Genomic DNA, 25,120 nt, shown 5'->3' with positions numbered 1-25,120 from the left:
TGAAGTTTTCACACCATTTAATGAAGTAAAAATATTTGACAGCATAAAGATCATTAAATCAAGTTTGTGTTTATAATGTTACTTTTTATTTCAAAAGATTATAAACCCATTAATCCCAAAAGAAATCCCACCAAAAACAGAATTGTTGGAGGCTTCAGATTCTTTTGGCACAAATAAATGGCCATGGCTGGACACATGATCTGTCGTTCCACTTGTACACTGTTAGGAGAAAAAAACACAAGCATGACTAAACATCTGATTCTTCTACATTTCCATCTTATTTCATGTTCTATTGCTTATTAATTACATGTAACTTTTAACACCACACAGGGTCAGGTTTCAGCCTTCCTTCATTCTAAAACTAAATAACAAACAAATAAAAATGGGTTTATCTTTACCAGTGTAGTTAATTTCCAGGCAGTTTTCTGATTGTTGAATATTGTCAGGCTGACCGATAGCAAAGCTAGTATAGTCAAACTTTGATCCGTCGCTCCACATCCACTGTCCCTCCTAATAGACATGAAATGTTAGAACAAAAAACCTGCCAGGCAGGTTGTGATTAACTAAAAATACAGTTACTGAAATATCATTTATTGCAGGATTTGATACCTTACAATGTACCAAATACAAGGCCACACACACACACACACACACACACACACACACACACACACACACACACACACACACACACACACACACACACACACACACACACACCCATGAACATCACCCCCTCAGTTGTTCATGAGTGTGTGTGTGTTTTTTATGTTGACAAACATTCTGTGTACATCAACACACAGTACAAGTTTAACTTGTGTGAACATGCAGGTCATCCAGCTGCAGCGTGTTAGTTTGTTTTTCAGGAACTTACTGTGACGGCATCGTAGCCGCCGACCCATATGACCGCAGGGCTCCCAGTGTCCCGTATAACCATGTCACTCAGGAAGCTGTTTTCTTCATTGTTGTGGATTGAGGCCAAATTCCCACCAATAGAAATGCAGAACTCCTAATGAGGAACAGACACAGTAGACAAAGTTATATTGGGAAAATAAATACCTTCAAATGTGTATGAAAAACTCAGGTTTTTCATACACATTTGAAGGAAATAAAATAAACAGGAAAAACATACAGGAAAATAAAGCAGAGCAGCTTAATTTTCCTTTATTTTCCTCAGTGAGTGCAGCTACTCTGAGGAGAGTGTCCATGTTAGAAACTGAAGCAGTGAGTTGTGTTTGCGTGGCTCTGTACCTCGGCATCACTCCACGTCTTCATGTTGTAGTAGAAAATGAAGCAGCGACTTCCAAACTGGGTCCAGCCAGGAGGACAGGCTGCTGACAAAAACAATTCAAAAGATATTTTAATAAATTATAATGAATTCATAGATATATAAGTTAGCCCTTCTGATTATTATATGTTAAATTCACTCTCCAGATGCTTATTTGTGATGACAGAACTTTTGATCAATTAAAGACTCAGAGTTTGGCTGCACAAGGTGGAGAGAGAGCAGTCCATACAGAGGCCTTAGTCCTCGACCAGGCTGTTGCAGGTTCGAGTCCCGGCCTGTTGACCTTTGCTCTCTCTCACAACCTGCTGTCCTGTGTGACCATTATAGCTGATAAAACCTTTAAAAGAAAATGTTTTATTGTCCATATTTGACAGCTGGGATGGTGAAAGCTCCCCTTGTGTCATTAGAACCTAACAGTTCCACTTTAGTGTCATCAGACCATTTCTGTCTGCAGAGTGAAGCTCTTTGTCTCTGTGTGTGTCTGCAAACTGCAGTCTAGTTTTGTATGTTTCCTCTAAAGTAAAGGCTTCTTCTTCGCTGAGCGGCTATTCAGTTCATGTCAGTACAGAAGAGTTTCACTGTGAATAACGACTGGGCTTAATCTGCACGTTTTGGACCAGAACCCGTCTCCTTCCTGAGCGCTTTGATGGGTGGACATTCCCGTCATGCCTGTAGATGCACAGACAAACGCCGCACCTTTAAGCATTGGTAAGTTGTTCCCAGGATGAAGAAGACTGGAGCAGCTCCATGATTCTCTGATATCTTCACTAATTTCTTTTAACTTTCCCATCGTGTTGAATAAGAGCGTTTTTCAGCTGCAGCCTTAAAATAAATCTAGAGGTGGGTCGCCAGTTTACTCAAGTGTCAGTTAACCTATCAGAGGTTTGTGGAAGGAAATCAAAAGGCACGACTGCTTTCCCTGAGAACGATCAAATCTATGTCAAATTTTGAATTCAAGGAAAGTTACAAAACCATCTCTAAAAAAATTTCTCACTAAGTCTTCTGGCATTTAGCAATTTGAAATAATTTTGGTAACTCTTACTAAGCTAAAACAAAAACAATTGTGCAGATTTAACTTCAGACAGTGATAAAAAATCTGTTTGTGTCTTTTTATTTAGTGAATGTAAATATCTGGTTTCCATTGTAACTGTCTTTTCAGGAGAATATGGAGTGAAAATAGTCTCAAAATATCAGTGAATGTAAAAATATTTGTGTGAGTGTAAAAATATCAGTGTGTGTGTAATACTGGATTTATAAACCTTAAAAATAAAATAAACCTTCTCCTACACCAACATTTGTAGGCATACTTTTACATATACTTTTACACACACACAGATATTTTGAGACTATTTTCACTCCATAGAGAAGCTGCTGTGAGAGCTTCTTGCAGATCTTACAGTTTGAGTGAAACCTGGGAGGTACACAGCAGACGCCGTGACAGCCCAAGACTTCAGCTGTCAAATCGTCTTTATAACATAAAAAACCAAATAGCTTCCAAAGCTGTCACACAACTGATACCTAAAAATATATCTATAACACAGATGGTTTTATTCATAGCATGTACAGCTGTGTAATATCTTCTGCCACCTTTAATAAACCACTAAAGTTTTATAGAAATAATTACCAACCTGCCATGTTTGGAACTGGACCCTGTGAACACAAAGACAAACTGATGAAAACTGACTTCTTCTTCCTCTGGGTTTTATAATATCCTCAGGTTCTGGTGACAAACTGTAAAAATCTTGTGCATTTTGTCATTTTGACATTATTCTTCTATTATTCTGTGGAGTTGCAGCCAAGAGATCTTAAATCAGTAGCAAACAGATGAAAACTGATGTATTTGCATTCAACAGTCTCTGCTGTCACTGGTTGGTTTTACAGCTTCAGGTTTCTAAGCTTTTTGGAAATTTTCTGGAAGCTCTTTGTGAATCCTGCTTACTTATATTCCCTTTTCGTTGTGTATTTTAGTTTTTATCTAATAAACCAAGATCAGACAGAGCAGTGGAATATGGACGTCAGATTCCCTTTATTTCTGCTGTCTAGTTCCACATAAGCCCAGTTTTTGGCTTGCTACATTTTATGACCTAGCTCATGATGCAGGTTATGGAGAAATAAAAATATATATTAGCATTAAATGACTTACAGCTTCAGCAGTCATCATGATGAAGCCGAGGATCAACACCAGCTGAAAACCTGAAGCCATCTGTGAAGAAACAATAGATTACAGCTTTTGTATACCCAGAAGCAACTTCAGATAAACTTAGAGTTAAAACAACAGACAGTAATGAAAAGCTGGATGCTTCTTTGCTGCAGTGAGTCCTGATGCAGAGAGAATAATACCAGATAGAAGAACCGCTCTTATATAGCTTGAGGAATGTTGAAAATGTAATCCTTCCTTCCCGTAAGACAAAATAAAATTTGTCTTTACAAAAAAAACAAAATTTCCAGGAAAGGTGTTTCCTGGATTTAAATATTTCTTTTCTTTAGCTTCGTGGAATTGTTTTCTAGTGAAAGAATTTTTCGTTGTGCAATCGTTTCTGCATTGTTCGGCTTTCCTTGGATGATTCGGCCGTGACGGGTTTCTTTGAGATGGAGGCTTTTTTTTATTCTGATGAGAACAAACAGAAACAACCAGGTTGTCATTAAACAAACGGTGATAAAAGGATCAATTAAAGTCCCAAAGTGTTAATTCAAGAAGGAAAAGGTTTTACTTGGGTGTTCAAGGTAAAAAACAAAATGTTTTCCTGGTTCAGTGGCACATCGAGGATCTGCTTGTTTCCATGGTTCTAATGTTTGACCCACTTTTAGGATTTTAGATATTGTACATGAATCTTAAGAAAATGTTTTAGCTTTTAGCATGTGAGCCTGGTATGGTGAGTGAAGGATGAAAATAAACTGTCCAGAAATATCAATGTGGCCCAGAAAATCATATGCAAAGAGCAAAGGATGCTGGGAGATTTATACTAAAGGCAGACAAAACAAAGGGCTCAACTAATTGTGGGCGACTTCAGTCTTTGTTGAGCAGCGACTGCAACAAAGAGCATTTATAAGAACTCATTCATCCCAAATGCAATAACTTTAGTAAATTACTGACAATTATTTAGATGTGAAGTTTGTGATTCTCTTCATTATGTGTTTTTAGCCACCATGTGAAGCCAAAGGTGAATTTCCAAACGCATCCATGAATGATGAAAATTATTATTATTAATACAGTGGAGATTTATATTTTATTTGACTTTTTCTTTATTCTTTATTTACTTCATTTATTCATTTACAGTTTAAAATAAACATGTTAATGTGAATGGAAAACTTAATGAAAAACAGAAGGAAGTAAAATCTGAAATGATTCTCAGAAGAGATTATGCTTTGTTTAAAACATGAACAACAAAACTTCAATCAAGCACATAAACAAGAACAGGTCCAACTGCATGAAGCAGATGCCACAGACTTCTTCCCGCAAACTGAGGAATGCAGTCAACACCTTTCTGCTACGCTGATGTCAAACAATAAAACATTTCCTTTTCTTTTTCTATAAACTTTATAAATCTACAGTTAACACTGGGAGGGCCAGGTTTTTAAGACCTGCCAGGTTTTCAAGACCTGGTCTTGAAAACCTGGCGACTCTGATGGCTCAAATTAGCCTCCATTCATCTCTTCTATTGTTCTATTGTACATGTGGTCGTTGACCGTCAGGCCAGAAGGTAGGGATGTGAATAGCCCATGTTGGGGGTGGGTATCTATGATACCTGCAGGAGATCAGGTCTCCTGTAGGTAGTGCTCTTCAGTTTAGTTTTGAAGCATACATGAAGTGTTTTTGGAGAGATGTGACCTTTTGCAGCTGATCCATGATGTTGTGCTGCATTATCCAGGTCATTTTGCCAAATGTCATAGAGTTTGCAAAACATACAATCTGTTTCAAAAAGTATGCAAAGGTTTTTCTAAAAGAAATTAGTAATGTTTCTCTTTGAAATAAAGCTAAGAGGGTATAAAATGGCAGTTTAGAAATAAACTAACCAAATTAATTGTGTTGATCCACCTCAAAAAAATCATGCAAAAAGTGTAAGCAAAAGAAATCTGGGAGACTTTGCACATGCAAATTTGCATGCAGCCTTTTGTGCTGTGGAGGATAAATAGGTGACTGCTTCACCTATTTAGTTCACAAGAACTAATGGCATTTATTTCAGTCATAATCTTGCGGGGGGTGACCAAGGTTCCATCACTATGTGACAGCTGGTCAGCAAACCTGGCAAACATGATTGACATGGCAGCACTGAATGCACATGTGCTTTATCAGGCATGCATTGGGGTGCAGGAGAGACGGGTGGACTTCTATTTTACTGTCAGTCCTGCACTTTATATTTTATATTTAGATTTATATTCATATTTTATACTGTATTTTATTTTACTCACAACATTGGAACCTCAAACATTGTCCTGAGCCGTATGCAACGAAATTTCGTTCTGTATACACCTTGTGCATGCAAAATGACAACAAAGTCAGTCTAAGTCGAAGTCGAAGTCTAAGGAACAATTGTGCAACTGTGAGATGCGTTGAGGCCATTACCAGGGTACTTAAGGGTACTTAAGGGTACTTAGGCCATTTGGCCATTTGGCCATCTCTAGCCTGAATAGGAGTGTTGTCTACGTGGACTACCTTTGGCCCTCCTTAATGTCTGTTCACTGAGAGTGTAACATCAAAGTAAATTCCTTGTTTATGAACACCAGCTTTGCAAACAAAATATTCTGATTCATTTTTTCTACATTAGAAAATCTGGATATCTGTTTTACATAAACAAAATCCTCATAACTAAAGTTCTATGTTTGATATTTAGCTGGTTAAAACATTTTAAATGGAACATTAAATTAATTTAAAAACAAACATTAAAACATGACTGAGAACAAAGTTGGTTTTTTATATAGTTGATCACAGAGAGGATTTAGTCTGAGTTCATTTCTGTGTCGGCCCGGTGAGGGGAAGATGGAGGAGGTTCTGCTTCCTGATGTACCGAACGGTTCTGGCGTCCGGCTCTGATCTCCAAACTAAAACTGCTAAATATCAGCAACTGCAACTGTTCTGGGAACTGTTTCAGTTCCAGGAACATTTCTTAGAAACCTGTTTGGAAATGTTTGCTGGCTATAATCAAAATGCATAATTTGTAACCTGTTTGCCAATTCTGCATGGCTGTGTACCTGATGTGATCAGGTGATCAAAGATACACGGAAACAGACAGCAGGGGATTTTTCTTCAGGTTACTTTCATACTACAGACTGAAATTACAATATTCTGGGGATATTGAGAACTTTCTGACTTTGCATAAGTCAGAAATAGAACTGTTTTTTTATGGTTTGACATCAGCGGAGCAGACTCCTCCGGCTGTAAGTTGTTCATCATGTTCCTCAGTCTGGGGGAAGAAACTGAGTCTGTGGCAGCTGCTTCATGCAGTTAGACCTGTTCTTGTTTTATTAATCTGACTATTTGAGAGATAATTTCAGATTTTACTTCCTTCCACTCCTTTTCATTTAGGTTTTTCATTCATATTAATATGTTACATGTTAATTTTAAACTGAAAATGAAATAAGTAAATTAAAATGTCACTTAAAAAGTAAATCTCCTCTGTATTGATTAGTTTAAGCTAATGTAATGTAATTAAAAGTTTACATATAGCTTTACAAATCTTTTACATTACATTACCCAGACACATTAAAACAAACCTTTATCTTGGCTTTTTCTGTTCTTCCTCTTTCTTTTCTCCCTCCCTGAAGGATAAATCCTTTTTTTGAGACATTGTTTTGCAAACTTAACTTCTGACCGGAGCTTTGGACCTTTGGATGTTCTGCACAGCAGCTCGTTAGGGGCAAAGCGTGCGGTACCTACCGCGGCCACCAGGGGGCCCCCCAAGAGCAATTTAAATATTTTCTTTTTATCCATAAAATAATGATTTCTACATACACTATCAAATTTATATTATTGTAAAAACAAATCACTTCATAGTGATATTGTGTGTTTTAGCTACTATAGTGACATAGAAATTATTACTAAAATAAATAAATAAACTGCACTGATGGGGCCTCTTAGTGACCCTGGGGCCCTAAACGGCTGCTTAGTTTGCTCATCTAGCAGGACAGGTGTCCTACCTGTCCAGTCTAGAATCATCATCAGGGCTGATCTTCCCTCCTTCCAGGAGATGTACAGGTTAAAGGTCAGGGAAAGTGCAGCTAGCATTGCTGCAGACCCCACACATCCTGAACACAAGCGAATGAATAGTCAGAGAGCCCAGGTCGACACCAGGCATATTTGCACTAATTCAATATTTACAAAAAATGTATAATTTATCACCAACTTTTATATATTTATATGTAAAATGTTTGTGAAATTCTTTGTTTTGTTTTTTTTTTTGTTCGAATCGACTTGGTGAAATAACATGAACATATTCAGTTCAGTTTATTTCTATACATATATTTAAAACTTACCAGTTGTTTTAAATCCAGTATTTGCGTTGTTGTTAACGGAAAGTTGTTTAATAAAGCTTTCGAACAAAAAATTGTCACGTGAAAGGAGCTCCGTTGCATTCAATCATCTCGGGAAATATTCGCTCCCAAAACAAATCGATGCATTTATTAAATTATCCCGAATGAGTAAAAGTTTTATAATGCTTCCGATTATGAAGCATTTGAAGCAAATTACTTTATTTTTATTTTTTATTTCAAGCATATCTCTTGGTTTTCTTTTCGGTAAATGTTCTTTTCTTAGCTTTTAGCTCGGCTGACTCTGTTTTGTACCACAGCTCTTGAAAGCAGCATGACACAACAGCAAAGATGGCGTGCTGCAGAAGCTGTTTTTGTTGCCAGTGTTGCTGCAGGGAGGGAGAGACGCGGACGCCGGAGGAGCTGGTGAGGACAGCGGGGGTACAGACGGTGAAGGCGGGGTTCGGTGGGGCATTCCCGGGTTCTGGTCCGGTTCCTCTGAGTTCCTCCAGGAATCTCTTCTCTGCTCCACCCTGCTGCTGCTGAATCCCCTGCCAGCCTCAGATGTTCAGCTTCTCCCCAGAGAGAATCAGATTTTCTTCCCGTTTATTGGTTTAATTTCAGCGTCATCCTGTTTATCAGTAACTGCTGATCCCAGCTGCTATAAACTCATTTTAATATTTTTTGTGCATCTTTCCTGATCGTCCACCTGAAGTTATCATCACAAGTAGCAAACAGCTGATTGTCCCTGCTGCTGTGATTTCATCTGGCTTGTTTCATAGTTGACTAAATCTGCTTGTGCATCATTTTAAAAATACATATTCTTTCATATTTTCTCAGACAATTCTTGGGGAAATCCGAGATGATGAAGATGAGATTCTGCCGAGGAAAGACTACGAGGTGAGGAACCGTTTAGAAGTTTTCAGAGATGTTTAAAGTTCTTCTGATCTGATCAGCAGTTCTGCAGACGTTTTTCTTTGGTATTTTGTTGCTTTGAGTCTAAATCGCTTTGACCCTGATTGACCCAGTTCTATGGCTGTCTTGTACATCATCAGCATTTTCTCCTGATTACCTCCTGGCTACAGGTCTCAGAACATCCTGGTTCTGTCAGAACCCAGTTATTCAGTAGAAGATCATGACGTTTTGCCACAACATGGTGGCTTTGACGTCCATTGATGTTTTTCCCGGATGTGGCTTGTGCGTCAGATTTACAAGTGTACCAGAAACGCATACTGGAATTTTTGTATGTTTTTTAAAAAAAATGCATTTAATTGTGTTAAAATCTATGTAATTAATTATTAAAATGTAACCCATTAAAGTCCCGGCCCTAATTTTGATCCCTGTCAGCTGATCTGGGCGTGAGAACCAGGAACTTCCACCCATACATGAAACTATTGATCAGAACTGCTTTAAAAAGGATAAAAATGTTGGTTCTGTTTGAAAGGAAAGTGTGCCGACAGAAACTCTTTATCACAGAGTTTTATGAAGTTATTACCAGATGAATTGGTGAATATGTGACCCTGTTTGTCTTTGTTAGAGTCTGGATTATGATCGCTGCATCAACGAGCCGTATGTGGAGGTTCTGGAGGGTCTGGACAACAAGGTGGGGAAATGTATAAAGCTTTAGTGTCATTTCAGAAAAAAACATAAATATAAAATCATTTGGGGGAAAAAATCTCTGAAGATGGTTGATGTGTAAAGTCTGAATGCATCTTTATTTTTTCCTCAGAAAGCCAGAAAGTACGAGGCGTTGCGGTGGGTGATGGTGTTCGTGATCGGGGTCGCGGTCGGACTGGTTGGACTGTTTGTGGACTTCTTTGTTCATCTCTTCACTAAAATCAAATTCTCCGTGGTTGCTGATTGTATCCTTTAGCGTTGCAACACACAGGAAGCTCCATCATGTAAAACAGGAAGTGCTCCTTAACTGCAGACTTCCAGCTATAGAGAAATGCACAGACAGAGGCTGCCTGTCTTTGTCTCTGCTGGAGCTGCTCACCTTCAACATGGTGTTCATCTTCATCGCCAGCGTGCTCGTCCTCATCGAGGTATGTTTTCCACAGTAACCGCATGTTAGTGGGAACATACCAGCAGCAAAGGCGGTGACCGTCACTGCTTCCCCTGACCTGCTTGGATGTGTTTTCAGTTGAAGTGTGTGTGGTAGGAGACCGATCCGCTAACATGCTGTTGTCGATGCGTCTCGTCTTCCAGCCGGTGGCTGCAGGCTCCGGTATCCCAGAGATCAAAAGTTACCTGAATGGAGTGAAGATCCCAGGAATCGTGCGACTTCGAACGTTTCTCTGCAAAGCTGCTGGAGTCCTGTTCAGCGTGGCTGGAGGTAGGGCGATATTTCAGGAATCCATTGTTCTGACGATTAATCAAAGAAAAGTGACACATTCTGCAGTTTAACACTTAAGTCCTTTTTTATGCAGTATTAGGAATGTATACAAAAATGCAGATAAATTTTATTCCTTTTTAAATAACAAAATAAAGATTTATTTGCCTAAAATGCAAAGACGGCATTCCTTTAGTGAACGCTGGATCATGTTTTACAGGATTCATCTGAAGCTAAAAAAATCCTTATAACTCGTGAAAAGTTCAGTTCTTTCTGCCGGACTGAACATCGATGCAGTGTAGAGATGATCTAGTGATTTATTTTTCTATTTACTCTTTATTCATTGGGTGACAGTGGGGATTTAACAGGAAATTTATTTTCACAGAATTTTACCATTTGAAGCTAAAACTGCTTGTGGAGCAGAACATAATTACTGACAAAGAAGGTTTATTTTTTTCAAAGAAGGTTTAATTATTGCCAATTAACTGGCAGTAATTAAACCAGTTTTGCCTTAATTATTGCTCTGACTGTGTTGTTCTTTCAGTAAATGGCCCAGAATGAATTGATTTACTAAATTACTTGATTATTTCTACATATTCATCACAATTAATTGTGTTATCTCTAGATAAAGTAAATACAGACTTTCTCACTATGTTTAATTTGATTAAATTTATCCTTTTATTGCTCAGTTTCTTTTCTCATGTTGGTTTTGGGTAGATGTAACATTATTATGCATTGTTCAGATGGTCTGATCTAACTGGTGAAGGAGACGTTAACCAGACATGATGATTCATCAGCTGTTCGTCCCTAAATAGCATCTCAGTGCTAAACATGATGCAGCATTTTGCACCAATTTCATGGCTGAATCACATAAATGACAGATTATAAACAATTAATATCTTTGCTGTTGAGCTCATAGGTTCATTTATTCAATAATGTAGCAAAATTTATATATAGTTGATTAAAATGTGATTAAATAATTAATTTGATTTAGTTTAATCGCATTAATATTTCAGAGAATCAGTAAATGTCACGGAACATTCTCTACTGAAGCCGGTCCGGTGTTGGTCCAGTTTTAGTCCGGTGTTGGTCCGGTGTTGGTCCATTGTTGGTTCGGTGTTGGTCCGATTTCAGTCCAGTTTTAGTCCAGTGTTAGTCCGGTTTTAGTCCGTTGTTGGTCCGGTGTTGGTCCAGTTTTAGTCCGGTGTTGGTCCGGTGTTGGTCCAGTTTTAGTCCGGTGTTGGTCCGGTGTTGGTCCATTGTTGGTTCGGTGTTGGTCCGATTTCAGTCCAGTTTTAGTCCAGTGTTAGTCCGGTTTTAGTCCGTTGTTGGTCCGGTGTTGGTCCGGTTTTAGTCCGTTGTTGGTCCGGTGTTGGTCCGGTTTTAGTCCGGTGTTGGTTCGGTGTTGGTCCGGTTTTAGTCCGGTGTTGGTTCGGTGTTGGTCCAGTTTTAGTCCGGTGTTGGTTCAGTGTTGGTTCGGTTTTAGTCCGTTGTTGGTTCGGTGTTGGTTCGGTGTTGGTTCGGTTTTAGTCCGGTTTTAGTCCGGTGTTGGTTCGGTGTTGGTTCGGTTTTAGTCCGGTGTTGGTTCGGTGTTGGTCCGGTTTTAGTCTGTTGTTGGTTCGGTTTTAGTCCGGTGTTGGTTCGGTGTTGGTTCGGTCCACCTGACCTTCTAATCCTGCAGTATTTCTACATTTCTCTTATGATTTCCCTTTTTTTAGACTGAATTTGTGAGGAAAGGTCATCCAGAGGTTGTGATGCTCTGAGCCGTCTCTGTTTGTCCTCTCAGGTCTGTTTGTGGGAAAGGAAGGTCCGATGATCCACAGTGGAGCCATAGTGGGAGCTGGCCTTCCTCAGGTGCGTCGCTGCCACACCGATCAGCTGATTTCTGAATGCTCTGCTGATGAGAGGATGGTTAACCACAGGGTGTTACTGCAGGCTCTCTGACTCCTCCCACACACACACCTACTCACAGACACACACACACACACACACACACACTCACAGACACAGACACAGGTTAGGTTAACCATGTCTCTGTTTGACTGCTGATGGATGAGCGACCTGTCCAGGGTGTAACACTCGTCTAATTTTCTGCTCTTCCCTCCATCAGTTTCAGAGCATCACCTTCAAGAGGATCAAGTTTGACTTTCCTTATTTCCGCAGTGACAGGTACGACCTGGTGACTCTTGTTATTCAGCTAATCTCACTTATCGAACATTGGGAAATGTAGCTTATTTTCTTATTAATCTGCTCCCCAGAGACAAGCGGGACTTTGTGTCAGCCGGTGCCGCCGCTGGAGTTGCTGCTGCCTTCGGTGCGCCAATAGGGGGCACTCTCTTCAGCCTGGAGGAAGGCTCCTCCTTCTGGAACCAGGCGCTCACCTGGAAAGTGGTGCGTTGTCTTTTCTTAATGCAACACTAATCCATCTTTTAGCAAACTTCAGCACAATAATAACTTTAGCTGGAAATGCTAAAGAACCAACTATTTTTTTAATAACTGTGTAATAAATGCAGGTTTTAGAAGTTTTTTTTTTGTGGGAGTGATTGCTTTGCACTTTCACAACAAAATGACATTAAAAGTATTATAGTACTAATAATACATTTTCAGGTAATAATTTTTCTTACATAATATTCCCTATATATATAAAAAATGACAACAAATTTTCTGGAATAGATATTTATAAAAAATTAAAAGTTTCTTTTTTTGTAACATTTGCGGCTCTAAATTGTATTTAGATGGACTGAGAGCACAAATGGATCTGGATTGTAAAGTTGGCATCATTTGTGGATGGTGATGCTGCAGGTAAGAAGGATCTGCAGCAGCAGTCAGTCTTACAGCTACTCTGAAGAAGCCTCTGACTGAAGAATGTTGCTGTATGACGTGGTAACAGCTTAACGTCCAGAGCAGAGAAATGCTGAGTTGAGGATTTGATCCTGTAGCCATGTTGCATTGAATGCCATGGATGGAAGAGATGTTTAAAGTTTCTCCTTCTCTTTCTCCTTTTAAGATTTTTTTCCAACATGTTGCTCATAGCAGGATTTACAGAAACCAAATGAAATGAACTGAAGAGGTGTTGGCCTTCTCAGATCTGAACTTGTGTTTTCAGCTCTTCTGTTCGATGTCGGCCACTTTCACGCTGAACTTCTTCCGCTCTGGGATCAACTTTAATAAATGGGGCTCTTTCCAGCTGCCTGGGCTCCTCAACTTTGGAGAATTCAAGGTGAGGGATCCATCATGAGTTGGTTTTGTTTGTCTGTTTCTGGGTTTAGCATTTCTAAGCCTGAAGCCATCAGATGTTTTACTGCATAGAAACACTCCTGACATTAGAAGAAAAGCTAAAGCTGAGCTGGGAATGATTTTCAATCAGACCAAATTATATCATTCTGTCTGTAAACATTAATTTTTCATGTCTGTGTCGACGTAAAAGTTGCAGGTTTTTCAGTTAAACCAGTAAAAGCGCTAAAAGGTGAAACTGCCTCTGAAGTTAGTTATCCTTTGAGTTTAAATTAAAACGGTCATAAAGTTTAGACTTGAAAGTTATTGCAATAATATGATCGATTCCAGATTTCCTGTTTATTATTTTCCAGTTGCAGACTGACAAATAAAAATAATGGCTGTAATTTATATCAACCATTGATATAAGTGATTTTTATAGCACGCTTCAGCAGCACAGCAGAGCAAAGTTCTTTACATCATAAAAACATCATAAACACACCAGACATGTTTATGTGAAAACCAGGAACAGACGTCGTATTTGTCAAGTGTCTTTGTTAAAATCATCATTACACATCAAATATTTTGTCATGATTCAGAAGCAGCTCTAACCAGCTGGGTTTTAGTCTAGATTAAACGCTTCATCATTGTCAACCTTATATAAAGTCTTTTTCTGAATAAATCACAGTTAAAATATCTGGAGTCTTCTAAAGAAATTGTGGGAGTTCACCAATGTTTTAATAATTTAATCTTTGTCCTTCAGTGTTCAGACGGGGAAAAGAAATGCCACCTGTGGACAGCAGTGGACCTTGGCTTCTTCGTCCTGATGGGCGTGGTGGGCGGCCTGCTGGGGGCGCTCTTCAACTGCATGAACAAGTGCCTGGCCAAGTATCGAATGAGGCACATCCACCCCAAAGCCAGGTTCATCAGGTCCGTCTCGCCCGGCAGCTGGACGTCGATCCGCGTAACAAACAGGCTGACGGCGTTTTATTCCCAGGGTCCTGGAGAGTCTGCTGGTTGCCATGGTGACCACGCTGGTGATATTTTTGGCCTCGGTTCTGTTGGGTGAATGTCGGGACCTGTCCTCCCCGACGACCCATAACCCCACAGTGAGCATATACTTTTAAACATTTTCTACGAAGGCAGTTGAAGCCTGGATAGTTTTCACCGATTCTCTGTGACAGACGGACAGAAAATAAAAAGTGATTCTTCAGCTTCATGTCCTCACAGTCGGCTTTTCGTTTGCAGGTTTCTGACAGTGAAGACATCAACTCAACCATCAGGCAGTTTTTCTGCTCCAATAAAACCTACAACGACATGGCGACGTTGTTCTTCAACCCGCAGGAGGCGGCCATCCACCAGCTCTTCCACCAGGATGGTGAGGATTTGAACCAACGTGTTTGGTTCCTTCTGGGAACAATGGCTAAATAATGAGGACGCTAAGCAAACATCCAACTGTTTTTGCATAGAACTGGTTTTCTATGCAAACATTCAGCATATCGATTTACTTCTTGACGCCTTTTTGAGTTTATCTCAGTTTATCTCAGAGATAAACTCATGCAAAACATATTTTCAATGCACACATTAAAAGTCTTATTGCAGGGGGCGTGCTGTGGTGGCGCAGGGGGTTAGCACGCCCCACGTTTGGAGGCCTTAGTCCTCGATGCGGACGTTGCGGGTTCGACTCCCGGTCCCGACGACCTTTGCCGCATGTCTTCCCCCCTCTCCTCACCCTCCTTCCTGTCTGCCTACTGTGGAAAAAATACGAGCCACTAGCGCCGCAAAAACTCTTCGGAGAAAAAAAGAAAAAAGTCTTATTGCAGGAGTAATTAATATTTTCTCTGTGGAGTTGGGCAGCACCAATAAAAATGTAAAAATGCTACTTTGATCATTAATAAACAGGGTAAGATGATGATGTAAAAGTTTCTTATATGTCTAAAGATTCAGTGATTTATGTTTTTTTTATTTCATAAATAGATGAGTTGATTTTCCATAAATAAAAAGATTCTCTGCTTTACGCTGCAGGAACCTTCAGCCCGGTGACTCTGTCCATCTTCTTCCTGTTGTACTTCCTGTTGGCGTGCTGGACGTACGGCGTCTCTGTCCCCAGCGGTCTCTTCGTCCCGTCTCTCCTGTGTGGCGCTGCGTTCGGTCGTCTGGTCGCAAACATCCTCAAAGTGTAAAAAAAAAAAAAGTTCTTGTTTCCTTTGAAATGTTCTACAGAAGAAGATTAGAACCACAAAACCAACTAAACATTAAATATTATACAAAGACACATTTATTTAACTGACATTATGTCTTAGTTTCTGAATGATCTAAATACCAAAGTGATGAATTACATGGAAAATGGCTCCGACCAGAGCAGGTGGAAACGGAGCGGCGATCATCAGGACATGAAACTGAAAGGCTGTGTTGACATTTGGCTAATATATTCCAAGTGTTATCAACTTGCACTTTTCACGGTAATGTAATATTGAGTCTCAGAGGAAAAAGAGAGGAAAGGAGAAAATAAGCAGATTTTACAACCAAAATCATTTTTGCAGTGTTTGCCAGTATTACCACCATCACTAGATTTTCAGCTCTAGAAAATGTCAGCAGCCAGTAAGTTTTTTTCGGACCTCCTCCTGCTGGCCATCAGAGAGCCGCTTAAAAAACAACTGACCTCTTTGGACCCGGAACTCCGTCCGTCTGCTTTTAAACGTCACCGCAGTCTAAATCTGGCCTCAGTATTTGGTTTTGAAAAGATTTGTCTGGTGTTTAGCATATTGAGTTAAAGGTTCAGAGCTGTGTCTGCTACTGGTTCTAACTGGGATCTGTTCTCTCAGGAAACTGGGACTCCACATCTACTCGGGGACCTTTGCCCTCATCGGAGCCGCTGCCTTCCTCGGGGGCGTGGTCAGGATGACCATCAGTCTCACCGTCATCCTCATCGAGTCCACCAATGAGATCACATACGGGCTGCCCATCATGATCACTCTAATGGTGCTAACGCTGCTTCTTTCTGTCATGTGATGGTTTCAGTCTGTGGAGTTTGCAGTTAGGAGTTCATGTTTCTGAGGTTTGTGTGTTTTGGTCATTTTGCTTAAATGACAGAAACTCCTAAGAGGTTGATCTCAGCCTCCTGTAGCATGTTACATGTTAGAGTTCATGACTAGAAAACACTAAGCACGCTTGTTTTAAAGGACTAAAGAGCCTCTGTCCTCTGGAAACATTATGACTTCACAACTTCAGTTTGCAAACCGCATCTGAATTAAACCTTCTGTTTGGCCTTAGTGCACAGCACCATGTCAGAGAGAACCAATCACAATGCAGCAGCAGATTAAGTTAAATTTGTGTCTGAACTTTAGGTTGCTAAATGGACTGGAGATTTCTTCAACAAGGGCATCTATGACGTCCACATCCAGCTGAAAGGCGTCCCTCTGCTGGAGTGGGAGACGGAGGTGGAGATGGATAAGTAAGATCAGACTGGAAGATGTTTGGTGGCCTTTTCATGTGTACAGTTTGTAGTAAATAAATCAGCTCCTTAAAATAAAGTTTACTCATAAAATGACCAACTGAGCCATGTTTCTGTTCTCCACCTTGAATTTCTGCTCAGCTGGTGTTCAGTTTTCGTCTCCTCTCTTCGTCCCTCCAGGCTGACAGCCAGCGACATCATGGAGCCCAACCTGACCTACGTTTACCCCCACACTCGAGTCCAGTCCCTGGTCAGCATCCTCCGGACCACCGTCTACCACGCCTTTCCCGTGGTCACGGAAAACCGACAGAACGAGCGGGATTTCATGAAGGGCAACATCCTGATCAGCAACAACATTCGATTCAAGGTAACCAGCGTTATGATGTGTTGTTTAACGGTAAGCATAGAGAAATTTGCTGCTATAAAAGTTTTATGAATCTTTCATAAAACAGTCACATAGTTTGTCTTTTGAGTCCAGGAATTGTTCCGTGAAGATATTTTTCTGTCTGCATGTCCAGAAAAGCAGCCGACTCTTTATTTTTATTTACTTTAGATCAACATTATTAGACTAATTTTTAGACTCCTGTTCTTCCAACCCAGAAATGGATTTAGATCAGAAGATACTAACTTATACTTATCTAGCAACTCTGAACAGGAGCTCCTAGTTTACATACTTAGATCAACATTAGATTCTTTTTCTTCTTTTGCTCTTTCCTTTGGTTTGTTATTTTGTTTGTATTTTCTTTTAATTTCTGTAAAGCACTTTGGGTTAGGGTTAAATGTGCTATAGGAATAAAATTACTTTTACCTTTATTTTCCCTGGCAGAAATCCAACATTGTCTCTCGTGCGGCGGAGCAGCGGCGGCGCTGCCAGTCCATGAAGTCGTACCCGTCCAGCGAGCTGAAGAACGTTTGTGACGATCAGAACGCGGCGGCGGCGGCGGCGCCGGCGGAGGAGGGAGAGGACCTGCTGCAGCAGATGTTAGAGAGAAGGTAACAAACAGGAAATCAACTTTTCATTCTGTCTTTTGACTCAGTAATCACATAAAATCCAAAACTAAACAAGATATAACTGCTTTTATTTAAAACAAAAAATTACATTTAGTTCCTGTTTACACAACAACATTTCCAAAAATGTTTTCTGATGTGTATCTGGGAAAAAACTGCATTTACACAACAGCAGAATAAAAACTTTCTGCATGGAGATGAAATCATAGCTGCTCCACCAGGCAGCTCTCTGTCAGCGCCATGAATAACTAAATATATTTAAGCTCATTAAAGAGTTGTCTGATATCAAAAAGACAAAGGGAAAAACGTTTTCTCTTATTTTCGGTGTTCAGCTGTTTGCATCCGATTGTCATGCAAATTTTATCAATAAGAAAAAGTTCATTAGTTTTTCCATCTACTGATTTGGAGCAAATCAACCAAAACATGGCAGGAAAATGGAGAGAGATTTTCAGGAATGTGTTGCTATTGGGAAACTGTAATTATTGGTCAAGTTGACTATTATTAGTCTGCTGTCTGCTTCTTTTCTTTTGATGAATCTGGAGATTTGTTTGGGACAAACTGGAGTTGGACCCAACAGTTGGACAAGATCCGACTGTTGGACAGTCGGACAAGATCCGACTGTTGGACAGTCGGACAAGATCCGACTGTTGGACAGTTGGACAAGCCCTAATCAACCTTATGACATAAAAACGAAGCCTGTGCTTCAGACATGGTTATGGGACAATAACATTTGAACTGTTTGCAACTTAAAAAATGTTTTTATTCTCTCACAGCATCCAGCAGAATAATGTTGGTTCTGTTTCTGTCTTCAGGCACGCTCCCTACCCAAACCTGTACCCAGACCAGTCTCCCAGTGAGGAGTGGACCATGGAGGAGCGATTCAGACCGCTCACCTTCCACGGCCTCATCCTGCGCTCCCAGCTCGTCAACCTGCTCATCCGAGGCGTCTGCTACTCCGAGAACCAGTCGGTCAGTCAGACGTTGATCCACGTTTGTTCAAAGATCCGTGTTTTATTCCCTGTTAATGACAGAAGTCTCCGTCTGTGCAGAGCGCCACTCAGCCCAGGCTGTCGTTCACAGAAATGACCGAAGATTACCCGCGGTACCCGGACATCCACGAAGTGGACCTGGCCATGCTCAATCCCCGGATGATAGTGGTACGATCCGACCCGCTGCTGAATAAGTTCAGTTTGATTTAGAGCTGCTGGTAAAACCTTGATCCCTGCGTTGCTAGGATGTGACGCCCTACATGAACACATGCCCCTACACGGTTTCACCAAACACCCGGATCTCCCAGGTGTTCAACCTGTTCAGAACCATGGGCCTTCGACACCTTCCAGTGGTCAACGCTGTTGGAGAAGTGAGTTCTCAAACATCGGTGCTTCCTGTACGTACAGCTGCGGAGACGTTTTAGTTGTGTCTGAGCAAAATCTCTGTTTCAGATTGTTGGAATAATCACAAGACATAATTTAACCCACGAGTTCCTGGTGGCCAAACTGCGACAGCATTACATCACCATCTGACCCGACGCCATGGCGCCGCCCCGCCCCGCGCTGCCTGGCCTCCAAGCCTTGGCTTTGGTTCGTCTCTAACTTTATTAAAGCATTCCCAAAACCAACAAGATGCATCTGAGAGCCGCAGAGAAGAAGCTTTCAGACTGCAGGAGGGAGATCTTCTTCTTTAGGTCCATGCAGTCGGAGCCTTCACAGACTCCAGTTTAGAGATTTTCTCTTATGTTTCTTTATTTTTTGCATTGATCACAGAAAACAAACTGTATTTTCTTAACGGAGACCATCTGAGACAGCAGTGAACTGTCTCTATAGGAACATGCTGAGCTTGTGTGTAGGCAAGGAGGAGATTTTAGAAAAGCATAAAATAATTGGTCAAAACATCCACAACATTCCTTAAAGGGGATCCACAACTAGTTGAACATGTTGGCCTAAATAGGTTTTAATTTTCTTATCAACCTAAAAGTTGTTGCTTTGTGATGTAAAAGTTAAAATTATTTTAGAAAACATATATAATTTTTTTCACTTATGAAGGTTGCCAGTTTTATTCTATTTATTAGTTTTTTAAAGATATAGATGACTAGAGTCTAAAAACTAAACACAAGAAGTGATGATGAGCCCACCAGGTTTTCATCTGCCATGAGATTTGTTGGGTCAAGCTAATGTGATCAGCTTTTGATCTACTCTTTACACCTTTAGCAGGAGCTAACACCGTTAGCAGGAGCTAAAGCCAAAACAAAACAAATTGAACAAAACGAATGGTGGTTTAAAGTGATGATGAAGCATCTGTAAGTCTTTGCAGACGTCCATCCAGACGTATTTGAGAAAAGTTTCCACCCCAGTTCTAGTCGTAAACAGTTTGGATTATTATCAGGACGTCTTTGCAGTGTTCACTCTCCAGTTGGTGTTTCCAAGCAGCAGCAGCACAAACACCAGATTTTTCAGCCGACTCTTTCCTCTTCCTCAGTTTGGTCCTCATTTTCATTTCCTGTCATCATTTCTGTCTTAGCTTCTCTTTCAATGAGCTCCAGTTCAAGTTAAAAGGGCTGAACACAAAAATCAATGTTCTGACTGGAAGGAGCTAATGCTACATCACATAGCATTCTTCATTTACCCAGGATGCATTGCAGCAAAAACAACATGGCAAGTCTTTCATTTAAATTTAGAAGAACTAAACCGACTGTAGTTTAACTGGTTGCTTTTTCTTCTAAAATAGATATTGAAACTAATCGTGGTTCCCTCTAAAACCCTGAAGACAACCAATCAGGAAGGAGGCTGAAGTTTATTTTATTAATCATGATGTTCCTCTGTGTCTGTGAGATGTTTTTAAAATATGTCAGAGCCTAACTGTTTTATCCAGAAGCAGAAGTGTATTCTCTGTTTTATGCCGTGTCCAGTAAGTAGAACGGTCCGGTTCATCAGCTGGAGCTCCAGCAGAACCTTCCTCCTTTCAGGAGGAATGAAAAAAAAGAATACAAATGTAGAAATATTCGCTTTGGATGTAGATGGGCAACATGCGGTCATTTTTAGTGGATATACCATATTTTATTTTCCGTTCTATAAGTCACACTAGTTTTCATAAAGCTTGGCTGGTTCTGCATTTTACTGTCAGGATTAACTTATAGATGTTATATTTTTTTGACTGATCCTTTAAATATGAGCTCATACTGACGGATACGATCCAAGGATCAAACATGACCGTCTGCAGCCGTGAGGAAAGAAGAGACTTTGCTGAAAGGAAGGTGGCCAGAGCTGGAGGAACAGTTTGAACAAACAGAATGTGCTGCTGCTGTTCTGAGGATCTCTGCTTCCTCCTCAGATTTCCCAACCGCAGAGAGTCTAGCCAGCCATGTCTGTCGGTCGAAACTGCTGGAGCGTTGCAGTCCTTCTCCAAGGACTCTCAAGGCTTCATACAACGCAGCCGCCTCTCTCTGTTCCCTGTCTACTGCATGCGTCTCCGCTCCGCCCCGCTGCGCACTTCGCTGTCGGAGCGAAACCGATCCAGACCGTCCAGATTTAGAGCCCAGATAGAAAACGCCAAACCAAAGCCGACAGTTACTGTGAGTTTGCTAAACAGCATCTGAACACAACGAGTCACCAGATCAAATCATTAATATGAACAAAGTCCCTCTCATGTTTAACAATTTCTAAATAAATGGGACTTATACTCCGGAAAATATATGGTTATATACAGACAGCCCAAACATTCATTTGTAAGCCTGGACTGAGTCACTCGTACCTGTAATAGTTTATCAATCTGAATGCTAAGCTAAAGCAGCACCACTGATCTGAGGAGACGCCCTCAGATCGGATGTTTCTCTGCTGCTGGAGGATTTAAAATGATTCAACGGTTGAATGAAACAACATTTAAACACTAAGATTAGTTTTGGTACAAATAACCTGGGATTATCTGGGTGAGTTTTCTCTGCTGTTTGCTTTGACTGCTCAGTTCATCATTCATCATGACAACAAGATCTAATTTATTTAGTTTTGAACCACATTAGCAGCATGTTTGGGTGTTTCCATTTCTAATTTCATTATTTAAGATTTCTGATTAATTTCATAACTGCTTACCTTTTTAAAGCAGCTGCTGTGTTCATGTCCCTTTATGATGGTAAACAAGCATTAATGTTAGTATTTAGGTTTGAGGCTCTTGCTGTGTGCAGTGATGCCAAAGAGACTGAATATTTTTACTTTATATCATCACTTTCATCATTTATTGCCATAAATAATAAATTACACTGAGCACATCTTCGGTCCGGGTTCCCCATCCCACTTCTGTTTCTGGAGCCGTTTGAACTCGATGGACCAATTTTAATTGTGATGCCACCAAATATGGATCAGTTCAAATCTTTTCTGTCCTTCTGTAATATTTTCTGTTGAGGTACACAATTAGACAGAATGTGAAATGATTGATAATTACCACCCAGATAAGCTGAATAATGAAGTTGATCTAAGTTGGTTTGCTCAGGATGCCGTTCAAACTGACGTGTTTATTTGCATGAAGTCTAATCGTTCTGATGTGATCAGTCTGGTTGTCCCCTGAATCGGCCAGCATGCTGATGCCAGGCCTCTGGTAGAAGTTAGAAGTGTTGTTTTATCAGATGGATTTATTTACAAGTTCATTAAAATAACAGGAAGCCATAAAAATAATAAATAAAAGTAGGAGCTTCTTTGTTTTGAACAGCAATCATAGTCCCTGCCAAAAGCAGATACTTGGTTTATCAGATCAAACTGGCAATAGATCTGTAATTTTCCACAAAGTGTGAAAATATAAAGTGTGACAGATTTTGGAGTAAAGCCTGTTTTTATGGTGGCTTCCTGTCAGATCCGGTCCAGCAGGCCGGTGAGCGCCGCACCGACCAACAGGCTCATTCCTTTTTCATTTAATGTTATTTTGAATTATCGTCGTCACTGTTGCACTTTTCTTCTGTTGTCTTTATGTTTTCATTTACTGTGACTGGAAAACATGCACTAGAAGCAGACTGGACGGGTCTGTCAGGTTCTGCAGCGTAACTGGACCTCAGGGACCGCTGAGTTTTCCAACATGTTGATTGGTTCTGAGCTGCAGGTTCTGCAACATTACTAACCGCTTCAGCTTCCTGCCAGTCGGTGGGCATTGTTTTGCATGTTTTGCACTAATTTAATGTCTAATTGCTTTTATTCTCACTAAGGTCAGTGTTAGAGGAGCGGAGAGAACCACGTGTTTGACTCTCAGGAGGTGAAAACTAAGATTTCATTCTGTTTTAGGGAAGTTTTTAAAGTTCTGGGGCCTCGTGCATAAAGCGTGCGTGCGCCATATTTTACGCAGACGTTGGCGTGTATAAAAACTTACTTTGCGTCAAGGTTTGCGTAAATATACGCGCACGTTTTCGCTGGCGTGAAAATGTGCGGCAGCCACGCAAACTTTTTCTGTGGACAAATTCAAACTACAAACAGTCAAAACTCACATAAATCCACTGAAATCTGACAACATTCAGTTATTTAGACCAAGAAGCATCAAACCGATGATTTTCATGATTTTAATATTTTATTGTTTAAATGTAAACGATGAAACTGAACCGCATTTATCCTCAGACAATAAGTTAACACGCAGACAAAATAAAGAAAATGAAAATAAAAGGATGTGAAAACCTCACTAGAATGTAAATAATACTTTTTCTCAGTTTCTGTCTCATAAAGATGAAACGCATCGGTCCGAGCGCCGAAGCGCAAAACGGGGTCATTTCATTCTGACTAAAAGAAGCAAACAGGGTTGGAAAAATAATCAACAGGTTTGATTATTTTTAAGGTGATCAGGGTGTGAATGCGTCACACGTAAAGGTGAGCCGCTACCTGAGGAGCTTTGGCTCTGATGGAGAACATCACCAAGGGGAGGATGATCAGATCGATCAGATCGATCAGCTGGGAAATGTTGATGATGGTTTATGAGCGTTCAGATTAATCCAGACTGATCATCCTGGAGCTTGCGGTACCGGTACCGGTCCAGCTGCAGTCGCCCGCTTTGTGAGTGCGCCTTCTGGACATGAAGCATCTGGTATTTAGATTAAAGGTCCACATTCCCACTCAAAGACTCTGACTGTCTGAACGCGCTGCTGTTCTAACTGGCGTTTGCAGGATCTCTTTATTTTCTTTATTTGGATTTTTTTTTCTTTAAAATGTCTTTTTATTTTTGTGAGGTGACATTATGTCCTCAAAGCATAATTTAAATAAAAATATATAATTATTATTATAAATACTTATACTGCTTCGAACAAGGACGTTACCATGGTTACTGCTTGACGTGGCGGCAGACTTCCGGGTATTTATACTAATTTACATTCAGATGTATTTATGGAGGCGACAGGCGGAGCAGCAGCTGATCTGCTTCCGGCAAATTAGGATCTATAAAGGAAAGGTGCGCGGCCACGTGCGCGCGCACGGCTTTATGCATCCGGGGTTTTTTGTGCGCCGCACTTTTCAAAATGTTTCCGTACCAAGTTTCAGTGTGAAAACTGCGCCTCTTATGCATGAGGCCCCTGGTGTCCATGGTGGATCTGTAAGAACAAACTGAAACTGAGTAAAGTTTTTTTTTTATTAAGTCCGTTTAGTGGATTGTTTGTGACGTAAAGGCACATATCTGTATATGAACTCAAATGTTGGTCTTTGAAGTTTTATTATAGGATATTTTATAATCTAAATTTATTTTGTGTTTTGTTGCCTGAGCTTGTAGAAATCCTACAGTTTGATATTATTTTGGGGCATATTTATGATCTGGGACCTGCAAAGGAAGTTATTTTACATTTTGTCAAATATTTCAACTATTTTCCTGCATATTTGCAGTTTGTTTTCTGCATAACTGTCAGAAAAAATGAAGATACAAACTCGTCTCTCTGGACCTGGAGGGAAAGTCTGTTCTGTGCCTTCATTGTTATCAAATAAAGTTCCTTTTCGTTCACCACAGACGGTGTGAGTGTTGTTCTGTGATTCCTTAGTCCAGTGGTTCCCAAAGTGTGGGGCGCGCTCTTAGATGAGTTTTTGTCTTGTACCTTGTTGTATTTTGTGAAATAATAACAGCGTGTAATAAGTACAAGTGAATAAATACAGAAATAATATGCGTTAACTACTATTCATACTACTAGATAGTTTGTAATAGGACCTGTTTTTCTTTTATTATCAGTGTTAGGATTTTAAATGTTCGTTCTTCTACATAAAGGTTCGGATGCTCGTGCAACCTGAGATCTTCAGTATGTAAACAAAACTGGTTTGAATATTTTTTACTTGCCAATTTATCAGGAAAAGACAGATTGTCAAAATGCGAATTGCGTTTCCTGTTGCGTTTCCAGCGGAGAACGACGGGATCAGGAAGCTGA

General features: G+C 40.3%; 2 protein-coding genes across 3 annotated transcripts; one reads left to right on the top strand and one right to left on the bottom strand.

Annotated features, from left to right (window-relative positions):
• On the bottom strand, positions 1 to 3,674 carry LOC102222868 (galactose-specific lectin nattectin-like). Of its 2 annotated transcripts, none has more exons than XM_023339567.1 (7): positions 3,569 to 3,674; positions 3,432 to 3,491; positions 2,917 to 2,938; positions 1,252 to 1,334; positions 875 to 1,009; positions 399 to 510; positions 1 to 219 (listed from the first exon to the last, which is right to left on the bottom strand). In XM_023339567.1, exons 2-7 carry the CDS (start codon positions 3,489 to 3,491, stop codon positions 155 to 157), a joined length of 477 nt encoding a protein of 158 aa, XP_023195335.1. In that variant the 5' UTR covers positions 3,569 to 3,674; the 3' UTR covers positions 1 to 154. The 2 variants fall into 2 exon arrangements, with proteins under 2 accessions (XP_023195335.1, XP_023195342.1); XM_023339574.1 differs by having other exon boundaries at positions 1,252 to 1,331.
• Positions 3,675 to 8,071: 4,397 nt separating this feature from the next.
• On the top strand, positions 8,072 to 19,322 carry clcn6 (chloride voltage-gated channel 6). The gene is made up of 22 exons (XM_023333388.1): positions 8,072 to 8,179; positions 8,594 to 8,653; positions 9,291 to 9,356; positions 9,483 to 9,615; positions 9,692 to 9,798; positions 9,962 to 10,088; positions 11,872 to 11,939; positions 12,196 to 12,254; positions 12,344 to 12,476; positions 13,192 to 13,305; positions 14,062 to 14,228; positions 14,296 to 14,407; positions 14,547 to 14,676; positions 15,324 to 15,477; positions 16,124 to 16,280; positions 16,646 to 16,752; positions 16,933 to 17,119; positions 17,579 to 17,745; positions 18,573 to 18,729; positions 18,810 to 18,917; positions 18,995 to 19,120; positions 19,203 to 19,322. Exons 1-22 carry the CDS (start codon positions 8,105 to 8,107, stop codon positions 19,281 to 19,283), a joined length of 2,595 nt encoding a protein of 864 aa, XP_023189156.1. The 5' UTR covers positions 8,072 to 8,104; the 3' UTR covers positions 19,284 to 19,322.
• Positions 19,323 to 25,120: the final 5,798 nt, after the last annotated feature.

Source organism: Xiphophorus maculatus, chromosome 1 (genome assembly GCF_002775205.1).
Source record: "Xiphophorus maculatus strain JP 163 A chromosome 1, X_maculatus-5.0-male, whole genome shotgun sequence".
NCBI classification, from domain to species: Eukaryota; Metazoa; Chordata; class Actinopteri; order Cyprinodontiformes; family Poeciliidae; genus Xiphophorus; species Xiphophorus maculatus.
This window is presented reverse-complemented; position numbering and strand designations above follow the sequence as displayed.

What these genes read in the sequence shown, in the direction of transcription:
- LOC102222868 (XM_023339567.1), bottom strand. Translation starts at nt 3,491, where the DNA reads ATGGCTTCAGGTTTTCAGCTGGTGTTGATCCTCGGCTTCATCATGATG. An exon ending in GCGGCTACGATGCCGTCACA is followed by an intron (nt 511 to 874) that starts GTAAGTTCCTGA and finishes CATGTCTATTAG; the next exon opens with GAGGGACAGTGGATGTGGAG. An exon ending in CCTGGAAATTAACTACACTG is followed by an intron (nt 220 to 398) that starts GTAAAGATAAAC and finishes TTCTCCTAACAG; the next exon opens with TGTACAAGTGGAACGACAGA.
- clcn6 (XM_023333388.1), top strand. Translation starts at nt 8,105, where the DNA reads ATGGCGTGCTGCAGAAGCTGTTTTTGTTGCCAGTGTTGCTGCAGGGAG. An exon ending in ATTCTCCGTGGTTGCTGATT is followed by an intron (nt 9,616 to 9,691) that starts GTATCCTTTAGC and finishes GCAGACTTCCAG; the next exon opens with CTATAGAGAAATGCACAGAC. An exon ending in GCGTGCTCGTCCTCATCGAG is followed by an intron (nt 9,799 to 9,961) that starts GTATGTTTTCCA and finishes CTCGTCTTCCAG; the next exon opens with CCGGTGGCTGCAGGCTCCGG.